Genomic DNA, 19,913 nt, shown 5'->3' on the forward strand with positions numbered 1-19,913 from the left:
AAATGAGTCACTACTGGGGCGCCTGGGTGGTGCAGTCGGTTAAGCGTCCGACTTCAGCCAGGTCACAATCTCGCGGTCCGTGAGTTCGAGCCCCGCGTCGGGCTCTGGGCTGATGGCTCGGAGCCTGGAGCCTGTTTCCGATTCTGTGTCTCCCTCTCTCTCTGCCCCTCCCCCATTCATGCTCTGTCTCTCTCTGTCCCAAAAATAAATAAAAAACGTTGAAAAAAAATTTTTTTAAATAAATAAATAAATAAATAAATAAATAAATAAATAAATAAAATGAGTCACTACTATCTTGTTAAGCCAGAATAAGGCTATTAGTATAGTGTCCCGAATACATAGGAGATAATTGAAGGGGTTTCTACTAATGAAAGAGACAGCTTGGACATCAGAAAGAAAAATGACTTTAATGGATTGAAATATAATAAATGTATAAAAATACATGTGTGTATAATAATACTTTTAAAAAACAAAAAGCTCAATAGTCACTTTAGATGTTCCGAAGGTATCCTTCTTAGGATTCAACCAGCCCAATTTGGAATGTGGGACATTCAGTAGAACAAATGACCTAGTGTCTGTCTGCAAGTAGTAAATAGCATTAGAAAAACAAACAAACACACACACACACCTAGGAGAATGGGAAATAGTTATTCATTTAAAGAAACTCAAACCAAATTCAAAATTATAGACTTCTTTTAGATCCTTATTTTACCAAACAATATTTTAAAAATGAGAAAATTTTAGATATTGATAGGAAATAACTTTAGAGTAAGTCTAAGTTATTAGACTTTAGACTAATAACATAGGGATTTGGGCAAATTTTGTGATATTGCGAATGTAGTGATACTATTGTTGTTATGTTAAATAGTCCAGACTATAAATAAGTGTAATGGAGGATGTATGAAACATGAATAGTGACGTGTTCGTCATTGTTAAACAAGCATGATGGGCACGTAGGTTCATTATTCTGTTCTTTCTTTACGCTTTTGAGTCTAAAATAATAATTAAGTAACCCACAAATACAGACACACACACACATACTCATCAACTGTCCTGTAATTTATCCTTGATTGAAATCTTCTGACAATTGAAAAATATCTAAAAGTAATGTTTTCTGTATTGCTGCCAATACAGATACACCAGTGCCATTGGTTATTGAGCTATTTTACTCAAATTACTTTATTGCTGAGATAACCTTTGATTAATTTCTACAAATATATACTGAGCAGTTGTTATAATCATGGTGCAGTATTAGATATTTGGTTCACAGACACACACGGTGCCTATCATACAGACAAACATGACCCTTATTCTACTGGAACTGAGTTACGTGAAATTTTAATTTATATTCCTTGTTTTCTGCATATGCTACCTCATTCATTAATTCATTCATTACATTGGCAGTTTTTATTGAATGCTTATTATGTCCCAGTTATAATACTGAACATGGTGGTAAGGTGGTGAACAAAACATATGAAATCCCTTTCTCATGACCAGTGCATGGACTGTTTCTCCGTCTTTTACAGCATTTACTATTACAGGATTTACACTGCAGATGCACTGCATTTCTAATTATCCTTACACAGGAAAAGCCTTTTCTTAAATAGTTCCATTTCTGTTTAAACTTCCTCTATAAATCCTTTCATAAAAACCTTGAGAATCCATATGATTAAAATTACACTTATTTATTTTGACAGTCGATGCATTTTATTGTAATTGTTGGTTTAGGGGATGGTATTTCCTGTTAGTTTATGAGTTTAAAAAATACATGGAGTAAATCTTAGTTTCCTTTGGATTCTTATTTAAGAAACTCTGGTACCTGGTAACCCCTCAATACTTGAGAAAAGAAGGGAAGAAGAAAGGCAGTAAGAAGAAAATGAATTATATAGTGGGCAGTCTAATTAAAGTACCATTGGCAAAGAGAAAATTACAGGGACTTAGAATGTAAACTCCCTTTCTTTACATGGGGATGACACTGCAAAGAAGCAGGGAGTAGCAGATCCACATGGTCCGCTTAGTGAGAGTTTCATAAGCTGTGACGGTTACACCTTTTGTGGAAGCAACAGGCAAGTATCTTTTGGCAAGAATAGAAATTACTTACAGAAAAACCTCATCCCAGCAAGACGTTTCATTGGAGCATCCCATATCAACAGGACTGGTCAGACCCAAGGAAGTTTAATTTCTACTGGCTCCCTTTTATTGATCTCATATAAAGAATCGAAAGGTTTCCCAAAGGTATAGCTACTGTCTTGTTTGACTTCCAAATAAAATCTATATGCAAACTAGCAGACGTGACAATTGTGACAGTTCCTGTCACGGTTCTTTAGCAACAAATGTTGGAAGAGAGAAAAATTATGAACAGCAACTAGTTTGTGAAAGGACTGAGGAAGAAGTGTGAAAAGAAGGATAAAGGAAGGACACTGCAGGAAGTTTTTGCCAACACAGAACAGATTGGCCTTCATTCTTCTTTGTTTCACTTTCATCCTGCTACCCCATTCCCAATGAACTGGATGTACTTATTAGAGATAATTTTTAACCCTTTATTTCCTCCACGATCTTTATTGTCACCTATAATTATTAAAATTACATGACCTCCTGTCTATCGGAAAATGATCTCCTCGGAGTAATTGATGTGATGGAACCATAGGATCTATGTTCTTTTCTCATTTCTCTGTAAGTCATCATAAGACTTACAGAGACAAATGAAAATAGAAAATTGTTATAGTTTTGTTATATAGCCGTGGGCTTAAATGACCATCTGAGCTTCTTATTTGTGGCAGTGTAAAAATTTAATGTTAACTGTGTTGTGTGGTTTTTGACAGAGAAATTGTGAAACAAGTTGTTCCAAAGATCAGTTCCAGTGTTCCAATGGTCAGTGTATATCAGCAAAGTGGAAATGTGATGGCCATGAAGACTGTAAATATGGAGAAGATGAGAAAAACTGTGAGCCAGGTAAAATGATTGAGGTGGTAGTTAATGTAGCTGATATTTTAACTTGGTATAAAACCATTTTAAGCAGTAATTAGGAGAAAACAATGGCAAATGCACACACATACTGACTATGTTTTAGATATAAGATTTTAGATATGCTTATAGGTGAATTAAATAGTGTACCCTTTATATGTTTTGAAGGTGGTTTAGCGTAGGATAATTACTATGTTTGGGATCCAAGCATTACTCCCAAATTTGATCTTCTGGTTTCTCTGTCTTTCCACCCCATTTGGAATTGTTCCTCCAAGATGGAAAAGTGATATATGTTGAAACTGTCAGTGCAATAAACGTCAGGTTTTCAGTTATGGACATTAAGGTTATGGAAAAGAATGCAGTAGTTTCAACATGAAACCAGCTGAGAAAAAGCATAAGTATATTATTTCTATTTGCATTTTGGTCCAAAATCAAAATAAAATTAGGAAGCAAGACCAGAGTACAGGGAAAAAACACCCAATTTATTGTGCGTTTTTATCCCCTAAATATAGCCTTAGAAATATGGCCATTAAAACTTAATTTTTTTATACTTAGGTATTTTAATAGCATCATCTTACCAAAAAAAAAAAAAAAAAGAATTACTGGGAGAAAATCATGCTATGATCTATGTACAACCACAAAAGCATTACTTTGAGAGCCTAGGTGACAGTAGCAGATACAGGACACACATGTTGCTGCCCGTGGTCGATATTGCTAATTGATCTTTTTTCTTACTGAATATAGACCTATCTTCAGACTCCATATGAATACAGATCTCTAGGCAAACACTGCCAATTAAAAGGAATTAAAACTCTAAGAAAAAGCTTCTGAGCATCCTTGGAGTAAGCAAAGCCATTATATAAGTACTTTTGGCTACCAGAGATTTGAAGGCAAGCCTAGCTAACTCAAACCCAGAGACTAAGGCAGCAATCATAATTACTATGTCAATTAATTAGATTAGGTACTGATAGTAGTTTAAATATCCACATGCTATTTTTATTTTCTATGTCATAAAAGAATACTTCAGATTCTATAGACTCAGTTAATTATGCATATATTCATGTTTAAGACCCCAAAACAAAAATACTTCTCAGAACTTATGCAAATATGACATTTATGTCAACACAGCCAGCTAGATATCATGGGGTCTATGAGACCATGCCAAGATTTCTACTTTTAGCTTTATATAATGCATATATAAATTAACATTCCCAAGGGTCACTAAGTCTCACTACAGTTTTAAAACCAACTTGAAGCCTTTGTTTTTAAATAATTTAATTTAAAATTATGAAAAATTCATTTAACTGTTCAAAATTAAAGAGAAGGAGGATATAGAGGGTTTTTTTTTTCTTCCTTTCTGTCTTTAGTGAGTTAAAAACTTACTGAACAGCCTATTACGTCATTGAGATATATTTTATGAAATGCAATAATATTATGAAACACATTTTAAATAAATGTGTAATATCAGATATTAAGTACAGTTTAAATATAAACTATTTTCATTACTGTCTATGAATTTTTTATATGCTTAAATATGTTTTTATCTATCAAAGCAATCATTCATTTTAGTGAATTTAAATCTTAACTTTATAATTATATTCAGATTCTCCTACTTGCTCATCAAGTGAATATATATGTGCCAGCCGAGGATGTATTTCAGCATCTTTGAAATGTAATGGAGAATATGATTGTGCTGATGGTTCAGATGAGGTAAAATCTATCATTTGATTAAAATCTCTGAATTACATGAATTAGGTTCGGGAAAGCAAATGTAATAAAAATAGAGTAAAGAGAGAATCTTGATTCTTAGCCGTCTAAAATCTTAGGACAAGTACATTGAATATAGTAATTGCAGCAAATACCCGAATCTGCGTGCTGTTCATATACTAAATCTTATTGTCATTTGTAGGGGTTATATTCATTAAGTCAAAATAAAAGAAAGCCCACAGTGTAATAAATCTCCAGTATTGTCAGCTGCATGTTTGTTTTTCCTGTGACTATATCATTATCATTAATGAAAACTGCAGTGCCTATTTGTATTTGAACAGATGGACTGTGTGACTGAGTGTAAGGAAGATCAGTTTCGATGCAGAAATAAAGCCCACTGTATTCCAATTAGATGGCTTTGTGATGGCATTCATGACTGTGTGGATGGCAGTGATGAACAGAACTGTGACAGAGGTAAGGGGTGTGTGTGTGTGTGTGTGTGTGTGTGTAAATAAGAGAGTGGCAGTTAAAATACTGTGTCAAGTCAATAGTGTGCTAGAGGCAAAAAATAGGATCATTAAATGATTCTCTTTACCCATTCTTATTTCATTACATAATATCCTGTTCTGGGTAAGCAAAATCTGGATAATTTCCAGGTAGAGTGCAGTGTTAGTTTTCATATGACAAAGGTAACCAAAGTGCAGGTTTTTATTGCATCCGATCACAAGCATGGCTTTGGACTAGATGCTGGGTCAGGGATAGGGGCAGAAGGATGCAGGGAACATAACCGCTTGTAGCCATTACTACAGAAGTATTTTTGGTGTGCATTTCTCTTCCATGTTGCCTGCCTTACTATGAAAGAATAATAACATATGGCATACCATATTACACATACACATACTGATACACAACTGCAGGTCATGCCCCAAATTTCCCTTTTGCCATATGGTTAAGAAAATGACCTACATTTTTTGTCAGTTTGGAAGACAACTTTTAATTTTGCAGTACATTATTTTTAGCTATGTTAAAATATTTCCTAACAGGTAACAACTTTTTAATTGTAATTCACCACATAAAAGCAGCAATTATTCCTACTTTAGAGTCAATGAAGGGAAAGCAAAAAAAAAAAAAAAAAAAAAAAACAATTGTGGGGCAAACCTTAAAATGATCACAAATTCCATAATTCTTATTATTTTAATAATGTTAAATACATTGTTTAAATGCAAAATTTTTTTTAACCTGCTTACAAAAGTCTCTCAAGGAGTGCACCTGGATGGTTCTCTTGGTTAAGCATCCGACTCCTGATTGGGCTCAGGTCATGATCTCACAGTTCACGAGATGGAGCCCCACATCAGGCTCTGCACTGACAGTGCAAAAGAGCCTGCTTGCTTGGGATCCTCCCTCTCACTCTTTTCTCCTTCCCTGCTCACGCTCTTGCATGCTCTCTCTTTCCCTCAAAATAAATACATTAATGTTAAAAAAAATTAAAGTCTCTTGATGTACTTTACATTATGGAATATTTGGAGTATCATCAACAGAAATGATACTAGATACTGATGTAGGCTGCAAGGCATTTGAACATGTGCTCAGGGTTTATACAGTTTAAATGTACTTTTGCAACAACATGAATGAGCTAGATAGCTAATGCTAAGCAAAATAAGTCAGTCAGGGAAAGACAAATACCATATGACTTTATTCATATTTAGAATTCAAGAAACAGAACAAATGAACAAAAGGGGAAGAAAAAGAGAGACAATCAAACCAAGAAACAGACTCTTAACTATAGAGAACAAACTGATAATTACCAGAGGGGAGTGGGTGGGGGGAGGCAGGGGGGTCAAGTAGGTGATGGGGATTAAGGAGGGCACTTGTTGTAAGGAACACTGGGTATTGTATGGAAGTGTTAAATCATTACATTGTACACATGAAACTAATGTAACACTGTATGTTAACTAACTGGAATTTAAATAAAAGCTTTTTTAAAAAAGAAAATAATACAATTTTACTTCTATAAATATCTAGTCATTCGAAGAAAAAATGCCCCCCATTTCCTTTAACATTAGATCAAACCTTTATGATTTGCTAAGATCTCCATCTCAAATCTGATAAAGTGTTGTAATATTCAGGAGAAGAAATCCTAGTTCTCATTTGGAATCTGCAGTGCATTATATAGAGCCATAAAAGGTTAGACTTCCTTAATAGCTGTTTCTACTTTTGGTTAAGTTCTCACATTCACATTCCAATTTAGAGACATCAAACATTGTAGACATTCTGGCACCAAAAGGTCTTAAATACAGTCATATTCTAAGACTTCGGGACAATTAAGTTACTCATCATTTTCCATTTTCTAGCTATTAAGCTCCATTCCCTTAATTTCAGTCTCTATCACCAGTCTGGCTGCTTCTCTCATTGCTTCCTGCCCTGCCTGGGCATATATACTACCATGTAAGTCAACTCCAATACATTCTGCTCTCTGCTGCCAGGTTCATCTTATTGAAGTGTAACTCTGACTATGTAAATATTTACTTGAAGCTCCTTCCTGGTTACTTACAAATATGGCAGTCAGTGTTACAAGAAAATCATCCTATTGTATCTTCCTACTCTTATACCCTATTATTTCTCTTTATGTATCATATATCCTAGCCAAATCAAAGAATGAATCTAGCAACATCTTCCATGCTTTTCAACATCTTGCCAGATTCCTCTACTATTTCTGCCATCTCAATACCTTTGCCAATAAGAATTATATCTCTCCTTTTAAGTCCATTCAGTTGTTACTGTCTTCAACCAAATCTCAGTCTCTTCTGGAGTTTCCCTAGCCACACTTTGATTGCATACTTGTTATTATATTCTTCTTTCTAATATAATTACTTCTGTATTAGTTGACTGTTTCCCCTGTTGGAATGTGAGTTTCTTAATGTAAAAAATTAGGTATGCAAACAGAATGAGGAAATAGATTCCAGGTAGTGGGATCATTATACACAAAGTCTCATAGGTGAGAGAAAGTTTAAGTGTTTAGGAACTATAAGTAATTGAAGATTCATGCTATAGAATTTAGTTCCAATTTTAAGCATAATGAGGAGTTTCCCAAAGCTTTTAAGGAGTCTTCAAATTTGTTTTTTTTCAAAAGGAGATGGTGGTAGAATTTGCACTATGTATTAGACACAGAGAATTACTGAAATGAGAATCAAGAGATCTAATTCCTTGTCTTACCTGTAGGAAAGTTTCTGTGCTCATTTATTATACTAACAAATCCAATCACAGTGAAATGTCTCCAAGACCTGTAAGAATATCTGGAAAATAAGTGAATGTGCATGTGTGTGTGTGTATGAGGGCAATCCTGTCAGGATTTATCTTTTTTTTAATATTAAAATTTCATAAGAAATGTTTGTTTGAACAAAGAATTCAAGGTTAAAAAACAAGTTTTACAGTTAAAAAAAAAAGCAGTATATAATTTGAAATCTGACTTGCCTTTTAGATTTAAAATGACCCTACTAAAAGTTTAAGCCTACTGATTAAAAAAGAGTTGAGGACTTTTAATTCAATCATTTAGAAATGTGTCAAAGCTCTCCTTCCCTCCACACTAATGTTTCTAACTTTTCTTGGGTTTCTTTGCTGCTAGATAAATTCCAGTGAATTATCTTGATGGTTAAAATATTTGATCCTGTATGGATGTACCTTAAAGCATGATCAAGTTCAGATTTCTAGTATTTTACTTCCAGGAAGTGGTTCAAGTATTGGATAGATGTACTTCAAGGCACTGAGGAAATGAAATGCCAAAATAAATCTCTCTGCTATTAAATCAGCCTTCCATTCATCCCAAAACCTGACACATGAACTAAGTGTTGGGGGCTGGAAGGCAAGATGCAGGACAAACATGAAACATTTTCCAAGTGAATCCATTTTACTGGTTTACTTTAAAAAGACGAACCCCCAAATACTGTGGAATTAAAAGCAACGTTCATATTTTTAAAGATAAAACATGGAAACTTGGTGGGTTTTGTTTTGTTTTGTTTTGTTTTGTTTTGTTTTTTGGGTTTTTTTTTGGCTTGAGCTCCCAAACTTTGCTTTCCTTAGCAATTTTAGTGGACAAGATTGAGAATTATTCTTTTTAGTTATCATCAGCTCAAAAGTGTGTTAACTATTTATGAAAATTATAAAATATTTTCATATGTTAAACCTTCCCTCCACCCAAATTAAAATGGGAACTCTAGATGTTTATTCTCTGTGATGATGTGCCTGGTCAGATTTCTATGAACCTGCCAAAAGCTTATATATATATATATATATATATATATATATTTTCTAATAACCTCCTGTTGTGCTGAATAAGAACATGACTAAAGACTAGGAAACTGGAATTTTGATACAGCTAATCTCTTTAAATTATACCTCTTTTTTTGCTTATATGTGCCTCATGCCATTTCAAAATAAGCATTTTATGTTAGACTCAGGGTGTCATGGTGGCCCCATGATGCATTTTTTAATGCAAATTCTTCATGGTATAATAGCAAGGCTTTAGTAAGTTATTACAAAACCTTTGCCTTACTATTACAACTGTGATTTCATTTATATTTCTCTTCTTCTTCATAAAAATAGTAATATGCCCAACACTTTTATGGGGCAAATTATAATATTATCTAATATGATACCTTTGGGAAATCATTTTTTTTTCTTTTTAACAAGACTGATGTGCTACAAATAGAATTTTCTAAAAGAATCAGAGGATGTCAAGAGTTCACAAATTTTGTTTGAATATAATCCATTGTAAAATGGAACATGCAATGAGATTTAGTCTTGAGAATCTTTATTCTGAACGAATATAACTTTCACATTCTATGAATTTTGATATTGAATTAAGCACTTCTTTATATCGGTATTCATATTTTAAGTTTCTTTAGTATTAAATACCGTACATGTTATCTTTTTATTGTTTTCAGATAGTTGTTAAATATATTTTCTTGCATGGGTTTTGATACTTGAAATTACTGTTAGAATTAGGGCATTTTAGATTTGAGTATTGCAGAAGTTGAAAGAAAGGGGCACCCCAGTGTCAGATACTATGTTGTCAGTCTCACATGGTGATACTCACCATCACGGACTTACCATGGACTTATGTTTTTCCCTATTATACAGTTTGTTAGTCTTCAGAGATGCCAATGTAGGTTGTGCCAGTTCTTAAACATTTTTGCAGGAAACTCTTAGAACTGTTCAGATTGACATCACTACAAAGTCTTGATCTCAGCTTCAACTATTACTTAAGATTTTAAGCAATCATCCTATATTTCTCTAATCATCTGTATACCATTAACCATATCAAGTTTTTATTTTTTTTAAATAAAAATATTTACAAATGGTGTGCACACACAGGGGCAGGAAAGGGGCAGAGAGAGGGAGAGAGAATCTGATGGCACAGAGCCTGATGCAGGGCTCGATCTCAGAAATCATGAGAGCATGCCCTGAGCTGAAATCAAGAGTCAGACTTTTAACCAACTGAGCCACTCAGGTACACCAAACATATGAAGTTTTTAACAAGTTGAATTTCCTCCTCACCTTTACTTCACAGAAATAATAAAAATTTTGAGCTTTATTCAATATCTGTTCACCAAATTAACAAATCTACCTATAGCTGTGCCTAGCCTAGCCTTTCCCTCTTCCTTCCTCTTGAAACGGAAGACCTGTTACACCTCTAGTATAAGGTAGATACTTTAGATCTCAAATCCTTCACACTTCCTGGATTCTCAAGGACTTTGTTATATCAATTACCTTTTCTTTCTTCTGTATCCTCAAGCTTACTCTGTCTACTGAATTATTTTCAGAAGCACTTAAGTATATCAGATATCAGTTTTACTCCACAGAAGCTACTAGGCTCTTAATCACCTAGCCTTCTCCTCTCCTCCTTCCCTTCAAGGGCATACTCCTAGAAAGGGATGGATGGTTACGGTACCTACTACTTCTTCGTCTAATATTAACCAACCACAAACATTTCATTAAATTCACCACCACTTCATTGGACCTCCTCTCTTAGCATTATATACATGTGCTAACTACTACCTTCTTGTTGAGACACTTTTTAGGTATTTCTCCAACCACTCTGGCTAACTAGCCTCAGCCTCTTTTGCAGACACCCCTTTATCCAATCTTTAAATGCTGATCTCCTCTGTTTTGTTCTAAATTCCAAATAACAACTACATTCTGATCATCCCTAGTTGTATATTTACAGCTTAGAACCTATCCTATATTTCAACACATTTATCCACTATCCTACTAAATATCACTATATGCTTGTCCTACTAGTACTTTACATGAATTGTGTCATTATTTCTAGTAAGCTTGCTCTTCCTGCTGTATTCCTTTATTTATTTTTTTTTGAACAACACCGACAGTCACCAAATGCTCCAGATAAGCCAAAAATTGAGCGCTTTGTTTGACTACTCACTCTCCTCACCACCCTCATCTATTCAGCCATCAGATCCTGAGGATTCTACTTCCCGAAGCACTTTCAACAGTTCAACAGAAGCTAGTTCGAAATCGAGTTCTGTGCTTCTGCAATGCCTCTTCAAACTGGTCTTTTTCCTCCAGCCTTGGCTTTACTCTCACTACCTTCATTTCCAAGTTCTCCACACTATAGCTACTGTTATTACACTAAAATCCAAATCTTGTTCTGTCATTTGTTAAGTTAAATCTTTGCTACTGTAAGTTAATTATTAAAGATGTGTATGCGAGTCAAAACTCAACAAGATGAGCTGTTTGACCTTCACAGACCCAGCCTTATTATTCGCTCCAAAATTATTACTATTTTGGCTCCTTTGTATGTGATAAATATACTTAATTTTGAGTGAGTATATCCTTGCATTCTTCATGCTTTCTGTTGAATTGTGAAAAGAGAAAAAATGCAAACATTTACAAAATACACAAAAAAGTCACTACACTATTGCACAGTTTTTACCAGGATGACTATAATATTTCACCACATCACCAACTTCTGTTATAAACTTAACTATTTTTCTGTGACTTCAGAACTTTTTATTGGTTATTCTCTCTTTTAACAATTCAGTTTGTCAGTTTCCAGATACAGCTGAATTATCTAAAAATTTTAAAAGTGTCTTTTCTTTCCAAAACAACACAATTTTTTTTAATTTTTTTTTCTTAATGTTTTTTTTATTTATTTTTGAGACAGAGAGAGACAGAGCATGAGCAGGGAAGGGGCAGAGAGAGAGGGAGACACAGAATCGGAAGCAGGCTCCAGGCTCTGAGCCATCAGCACAGAGCCCGATGCGGGGTCGAACTCACAGACTGTGAGATCATGACCTGAGCCGAAGTTGGACGCTCAACCGACTGAGCCACCCAGGCGCCCCAACAACACAATTTTTATAATGAAAACTAATACTATTTAAAACCTAAGTTTCTCTACAGTAACATAAAAATTATGTGAAATATAAGATAATTTATACTTAAAACTTCCTTCTACCATCTTATCATTATTTTCTAAAGGAACTATGATATGCCTTGGTAACATCAGATTGTTTTGAAAAGTTAACTAAACATGAGTAACTAAAAAAAAAAATCTGGGATACTGCTTGTCCCTAGTGCTATACAGGAAAAAAGTGTAAGGAGATGAGAAACTAGATACTATGCTAAGAATTACAGGAATATGTGTCCTGCTGACTGGCATTAATTATGCTACATTTCTGTGTCTTTTTTTCTGTTTTGTTTTAAAATAAAGGAGGAAATATATGTAGAGCAGATGAGTTTCTCTGCAATAATTCCCTTTGCAAACTACATTTCTGGGTGTGTGACGGAGAAGACGACTGTGGAGACAACTCAGATGAAGCCCCTGATATGTGTGGTATGGCATTTCACATGGGTCTAGATTTTACTCTCATCTCTGAATCGAATGCACTGGCGTGAATCAATGAAGTGGGGAGGCGGACCACAAAGTCTGCCATCCTGTGGTTAGGTAGATAAAGTAAAACCGCAGATACAGCTTTTGTTCAGGCAATAAGAGATTACCCTGTCCAACAGCTGATGAATTTACAGAGAACCCTCTTACATCTGAACTTGCACATGTCAACACTACTCAAAGATAGTTATGGTCTGAACTGTAGAAGTTTCATATGAAGACTTTGGCTTTGTACCAAAGTGGTCCTTTAGGCTAAATCATTTTTTTTTTTTGGACAGATAACCACATGGAAAAAATGTGAATAATAAAATCATGTAGTTCCACAAGTTACCCACTACTGAGACCAAGGTTGTTCAGAGAAGGAAGATCTATATGAAGATAATATGTGAATATATTAATATATTTAACATGTAAATATATCATTATATTTTAATATTTAAATATATTAAAATATATATTATTTATACATATATATTCTATGTTATAAATATAAATATATTAATAGATTTTTATATATATTTAGATGTAGGCAGAGAACTGAAATTAGGAGTTATTTAATATTTTAATCTGAAAATCCTAAAAAAGTTATTGTTTCTTCCAATTCAAGTTACTCTTAACTGATAATTGTCAAGAGCATACTTACGCAACCAACAACTATCAATGTCCAATTTTCTTATATGTAGCAGAAATTTTTAGCCCTTATTATTATTATTTGTATCTAATCTCAGCAAAAATGTATTTTACCACTAATTTAAAGAAAAATACTACTACTTTGGATACAATTAAATAGCACATCAGGTGAATTAAAGAAAACATAGACTGAGTGAGTATACATACTCAAATTCTTTGTTCTGTTTGGTGCACCAAGTTAAACCAATATTTTTGAATAGATGATGACATTGAATACTGACATTACAATTGAATAAAAATTCCAAAACAAGAAGACAGCTTTATTTTTAAAGGGATTTAAAACATAAAAATGACAGTTTTTGGAGAGTGTTCTCTGCAGGCACAACTGATCAGAGACATAACTAAGTTTTAATTTTTGTGTTACATAATCTTGCAAAATGGATTCTAGAGAATCACTAGAGATTTTATTGTGTCTGAATTATAATATATGGAAAATACGAACTTATCTACCAGTTTCGAGCCAGAACCTATTATTTTTATAAGTTATGTATATATATAAAATTATATATGTGTATATATTTATGTAATTATTTTTCTATTATCTATTCCACTTCCGTACACAACTAGTGAGTAGAATAGCAAATGGTCGCTAACTAATTAACCATGTGAGGCTCCAGAGTCAGAGCCCCAGGACTACTTTCAGGGCCAGGAAGTGAGTCTCAGTGACAGCTGCTGGAAAACTTAAACTACATCCAGCTTGAATCTGTGCATGTTTTTACATTCCCCTTGGTCATCAGTATAAACATTGAGTCAATCTGTTATGTACCAGCGACTGTGCTAAGTAATTGGGATTATTAAAAAAAAAAAAAAAATGAACAGCACATGGTTCTCTCTGACAAGATCTTAATCTGACTGTACAAATCAGAATTTTCATACATTGTATTTCAAGAAATGGTGGAATTAAGTAAAAGGTATAAGTAAGATGGAGAGGAATAAGATGAGGTCTGCATAAAGAGGAATTCAGAAAGCTACAGTTTTGAAAGATCCAAACTAAAATAGACTGTAGATATTATGAACAGCATGAAGAAAAGTGTCATTCATTCACTTAATAAATATTTGTTAAGTTAGAGACTATTATTTTTAGTAATATAATGATGAGAGAAACAGACATGGACCCTGACTTCACAGAACTGAGAATCTAGTAGAATAGGGATTCAAATGATCTAAAAAATATATATGGCTATAAATGACGATACATGCATTGACAAAAAAGTAGAGTAAGTTATAAAAGAATAGACCCAGAGGGATTTTATTCAATCTTGGGTTATGGAAAATAACATTTGAGTTACAGTCTGAGAGATAAATCATTGCCAAGTAGGTGAAAGGGATGGGGTGGAGGGAAGGTGGATGACACAATGTTGTAGACAAAGGAAACAAGATGTAGACAGACCCTGAAGCAAAGCAATCCACAGCTTACTGGAGGAACTGAAAGATCCATGTACTTGGAGCGTGCAGAACAGGTAGATATTGGTTTCAGATGAAACTGAAGAGACAGAAGAGTCTAGAACCTTGTAAATCTCTATAAGGATTTTTAGGTTTAGCCTAAAAACAATTAAGAATACTAAAACGTTTTAAGCAGAACAGTTCTGTAGTCCTATTTATATTTTACAAATACTGGATAGAAAGGTGCAAGTTTAAGTAAGATAATTGCTATACTCTAGGCAGGCCATGCTGTTAGCTTGGATTAAGATAATGATAGCACATGATGGCAAATATACCACAGATCTGAATGTGGTTTGAAAAACAAAATAAATTGGATTAAATAATAGAGTAGATATATGGGGCAAGGGAGAGGAAGTTACTAAGTATAATGTATAAGGTGTTTTTGTTTGCACCGTTGAATACATGGGGAACATAGGAAGAGGAACAGTATTGTAAGTAAAGATTAAAAGCCTGGTTTGAGAGACATTTGAGGAGACATTCAAGTATAGATTTCAAGTAGGCCCTAGATATTTGGTTCTGAAGTTTAAAAAGCTGGTCTAGAGTTATAAATTTGAGAGTCAGAATGGATACTGTGGAATTCTATAGGATAAAAAAGAGTCAGAATAGAATGGGAACAATGAATATTATGGAATACTATGGTGTGAAAAAGAGAAAAAGGCCAGATAATCCAGATTATTTGTACTAAAGTGAGTTTCTAAGTAAGTTCTTAGAACAGTGTTAAAAGTATAATAAGTTACCAGTAAATATTTGTCAAAGGGCATGGGATCAACTGTCAATAGAGAGGGAAGTAAAGACAAAAACATTGGAGAATAGGAAAAGGTGGATAAATCAATGAGCTAAAGTTTTACCATAGACAGAAAAAGGATATTAATGAGACTGGTTGAACTAGAAAGTTGGGAAAGTAAGAGGTGGTGGGCAGAACTTGCAGCATTCAAATTAGTGGCTTTGTAAATGAAGCAATTGGAGGAAACAGTATATCCAGGTGCACTTATGTGGATCAGTTAGTGTTCTTACCTGCAAGCAACAGGAAATGTCATTGACTGAATTAAGAAGAGAAATTTCTTGAAATCTTCCAATCTTCACAACCTTCTAGGGCAGTGGGTGGCTTAGGTGAATTAGAGTAAAAGGTCATTGGGTATGAAAAACTCAAGGCTCTAAGAGGTACAGCTATTGGTCGGTTTGTTCATGTGGATATTGATGTCATCTAGGATGTGGAAATGAGTTTGGATTGAGAGCAATGACTATGAAGGGTGGTGCTACAGTCTTTAGTAAATTGGAGAGGGGGTGATGTTTACAGTAAAGGTTGATGAGAAAATGGCAATAAGAAAGATGTATAATCAAATGCATAATAGTTTTTGTTTTTATTTTTTTAAATAGAGCGTGATGATGTAACAAATTTCTGAAAGCTAAATTAGGAACTTAAGGGTGTATTTAAACATGAGATAATATGAGGTTTAAGTAATTTAAGAGGCATTCCTAAAAGACCTAAAGGGGAAGAACTATGCTTGGAGTGGGAACCAGATTTCAATTAAACCAAGGAGGTCAAGAAAGAAGGAGTATGGCATATTTAAGGAGCTAATAAAGTAATATTGCTGGAATTTTAAGAGATACAACGGATGAGTCTGTAGGAGTGACAGGGACAAAGTAATGATCAGTCTATTATACCATGTAAAGTATCTTAAATATTATTCTGTAAGTGCTGGATAACTGTGGAAGAGATGATCAGATTAATGTGTCAGGTGGATTCTTCTGGTATCTTTTGGAAGATCTTACATTGGGCAGTGAAATGAAGACATTTAGGATTCTACTTCAGTTTTCTCTGTAAGAGATAATGAAGAGCCAAGGTATTGTAACTGGTATGCATGGAAAGAAGAAGGCAAGTTTGGGGACTGCATCAGCAGGACTGTTGACTAATAAGAGTTGAAGGTCAATAAGTGGAATGCTTTAGAATAATCCCAGACTGTGGCTATGATGTACTACTAAATGAACTATGGAAATAACACATAGTTTATGCTCAGGGAGAAGGAAGTAATGGGAAGGTGATAAAGAATGGGGTTTTGACTTACTGAATTTGAAATTCTTGAGGGGATATCCTATAATCAATTATGAGATACTAGAATTAGATAGTGAATTGAAAGTTTGAAGGGTATTGTGTCAAGTAAATCCATGAGAATGAGAAGATCAGCAGAGAATTCAAGAGTGAGGAGATCAGAAAACCAATGAAAGAGCCCTGGAGTATTCCACATGTAAAGATAAAGAGTCATTAGAGATGTTTCCTACTCCAAGGGTGGAAGTCTTCAGTTAGATAATGAAGGATAGGACAGGATAAAATTCTCCAGCTTTCACTGTTGTCTCTTTTACACACACACACACACACACACACACACACACACACACAGATACATATATACACACATATTAAAAATAAATAACAAAGATCATCTATGTGACTCAAATACATATTCACACATTTCTGTACAGAAACACAGAGTAAGAAACACAGTTATAGTATTGTTGGGACATTTTTTTCACTGGATGACCTATTTTCAAATTTGGGCCTGTAACATATGCTTGCTCAAGCTCTCTTCTGTGTGAAATTGCTCTTTCAAATAGCTAAGTGTCCTGCCATGTTGTATAAACCGCAGGCATAAATTAATTTGGTACACCAAGTGAAGTCAGCTAAGATAAGGCATCTGGAAATGAGACCATGAAGTTTGGCTCTTTTTCTTACTTTATTTCATTGCAGCTGTGTACTCTTTTCTGTAGTTAATATAAATAACTAGGATCATAGCTTCTATTATCACACATTTTCTAGTACCTGCATGTAGGCAATTTCCACAACAAAAGATATTCATAAAAACTAGATTATGGATTTCAAAAGAAGGAAACAACAAAAAAAGAAAGACCAAAACAAACAAACAAACAAAGAATTGTAAGTCGTGACCCAAAGGAACTGCTTTGTCTTTTTCTTTTTTTTTTTTCAGCCAAGTTTCTTTGCCCACCCACAAGACCTCACAGATGCAGAAATAACAGAATATGCCTGCAGCCTGAGCAAATGTGCAATGGGATTGATGACTGTGGGGACAATTCCGATGAAGATCACTGTGGTGGTAAATCCATTTAATGTGAAATAATTGATTCAGTGACAGCTACAAGATAATATAATGGTTTGGGGGCTCAAAAAATTAAAAAGAAGTATTTTCCATGTGTCATGTCTGAGGGTATTTTTTTTTCAGACACTTGCTTTTCTGACAAGGTATGAAAATAATCTGCTAACATTCATTTGAATAGTAGAGCTATGTGGCTTTATGCAAAGTCTCTGCTAGTCTGTAAATCTCTATTGGTTATACACACTTTATTGCAGAAAATACTGCAAGAGAGAAAAAACATGGTGGTTTCAAAAGGTTCTCTGTTAAACAGCTCCTGGAGGGGAGAGTGCTAACAAAGATTGTATGTCTGTATACACAATCCTTTCTTCACATTTGTGAAATTAACAAAACTCTTAAAACCAAAGGCTTTACTAATATATGTAGCAAAATGATTTTGTGACAAACCCTGACTGGAACTGGTCTGAGGAAGTTTGTATTACTTTAAAAAGAAAGTCCCATTTAGGGTGAAATTCAAACATTTTCTTGTGGAAATACAGCGTTACTTATTACAGGGTGAATGAACTGTTATTTTTCTGAAAGTCCAGAATTTCAGAATCTTTTTATTTGGCCTACGAGCTTCAAATAAATGATCATGGAGCCATATTTTTCATAGTGTTTAGTAAGAACCTGTTAATTTACTCAATAAATTTGTTTTGGGGGCATCTGGGTGGCTCATTTGGTTAAGCACCTGACTTTGGCTCAGGTCATGATCTCACAGTTTGAGAGCCCTGCGTCCAGCTCTGTGCTGACAGTGAGGAGCGTAGAGCCTGCTTTGGATTCTGTGTCTCCCTCTCTCTCTCTGCCCCTCATCTACTTGTGCTCTCTCTCTCTTTCTCTCTTTCTCTCTCAGAAATAATAAATGAATAAACTTAAAAAATGATTTAAAACATGTGTTTTTATTCTTTGAAGCACTAATCATTTTTAATGACTTTATAGGTAAGCTTACATACAAAGCAAGACCATGTAAAAAAGATGAGTTTGCTTGCAATAATAAAAAATGTATCCCCATGGACCTCCAGTGTGATCAACTTGATGACTGTGGAGATGGTTCAGATGAACAAGGCTGCAGAATAAGTGAGTTTATTTTCTGTTAAAGTGTAGCAACATTCAAGTTCAACTTCTACTTCAACATGACTAAAATTTTCTTTACTGGTGTAACAAAATACTGTTTTCAAAGGCTTACTTGATGCCTTTTTTTTTGTAAGCCTTTGCCAAAGCAGCCTTAGAATGCCAGTTAAATTAATATCAGAAAGCATGAGATGGAGGAAGTTAATTTTAGAATGACTATCCTTGTTAGTACTGAACCTGAGATCTCAATATCCAATTACAGACTTTGATGTCAGCAAATAAATCTATATTCCTTAATATTTTATTTTATAAAGTATAAATTTAATATTTTTTTGCCTCTTACAATATTTGAGTGAAAGATGGTCAAGGTCATAATAATTTATTCCATGTTTTAAAATTTTAATCCATTGCCAAGTTATTCTTAAAGAAGACATTATCATTTTATGTCTTAGAGTGTGATGATATTTGACTTATTAGACCTTGGTTATTTTTGTGTTGGATATTTGATATCTGATTTTCCACATTAAGAAAAATAGCCAAACTTATGACTCTAAATTCAGATTTCTCATAAAAGTCATAAAATACTTCCTATTATGGGGTCTCATTTCTTCACATTATGCATCTGAATTATTCCTCACTGAGTGATGAAACAATACCCACCAGGATATGGTCACATATATCTCAACTGAGGTCTAAGTCTACTGGTGTACCTTAATTAATTATAAAATATTCAAGAATCAGTGGGATGAATAATGGTTACAATTCTCATAATTAAAGTTCTCATATTTCAAAATCATCTGACATATGTAAGTAAAATAGAGCTAATTCAACATTATTTTCATGATAATTTTCCTCTCATTTATTTGCATTCTAAAATGTTTTCTGGAAGGGTGCCTGGGTGGCTTAGTCAGTTAAGCGTCTGACTCTTCATCTCAGCTCAGGTCTTCATCTCATGGTCATGAGTTCAAGCCCCAGGTTGGACTCCATTC

General features: G+C 34.2%; 1 protein-coding gene across 3 annotated transcripts in view; it reads left to right on the forward strand.

Moving 5' to 3' along the window:
* LRP1B (LDL receptor related protein 1B) overlaps positions 1 to 19,913 on the forward strand; it is a 1,899,539-nt gene that overhangs the window by 1,744,454 nt on the left and 135,172 nt on the right. For all 3 annotated transcript variants that reach the window (XM_078451331.2, XM_078451332.2, XM_078451333.2), the window contains exons 69-74: positions 2,823 to 2,952; positions 4,568 to 4,674; positions 5,013 to 5,145; positions 12,398 to 12,520; positions 17,692 to 17,817; positions 18,793 to 18,930. In XM_078451331.2, coding sequence (XP_078307457.2) covers positions 2,823 to 2,952; positions 4,568 to 4,674; positions 5,013 to 5,145; positions 12,398 to 12,520; positions 17,692 to 17,817; positions 18,793 to 18,930 — 757 coding nt within the window. The remainder of the gene's footprint in view (positions 1 to 2,822; positions 2,953 to 4,567; positions 4,675 to 5,012; positions 5,146 to 12,397; positions 12,521 to 17,691; positions 17,818 to 18,792; positions 18,931 to 19,913) is intronic.

The sequence above is a fragment of the Panthera onca genome, chromosome C1 (genome assembly GCF_046562875.1).
Source record: "Panthera onca isolate mPanOnc1 chromosome C1, mPanOnc1 haplotype 2, whole genome shotgun sequence".
NCBI lineage: Eukaryota > Metazoa > Chordata > Mammalia > Carnivora > Felidae > Panthera > Panthera onca.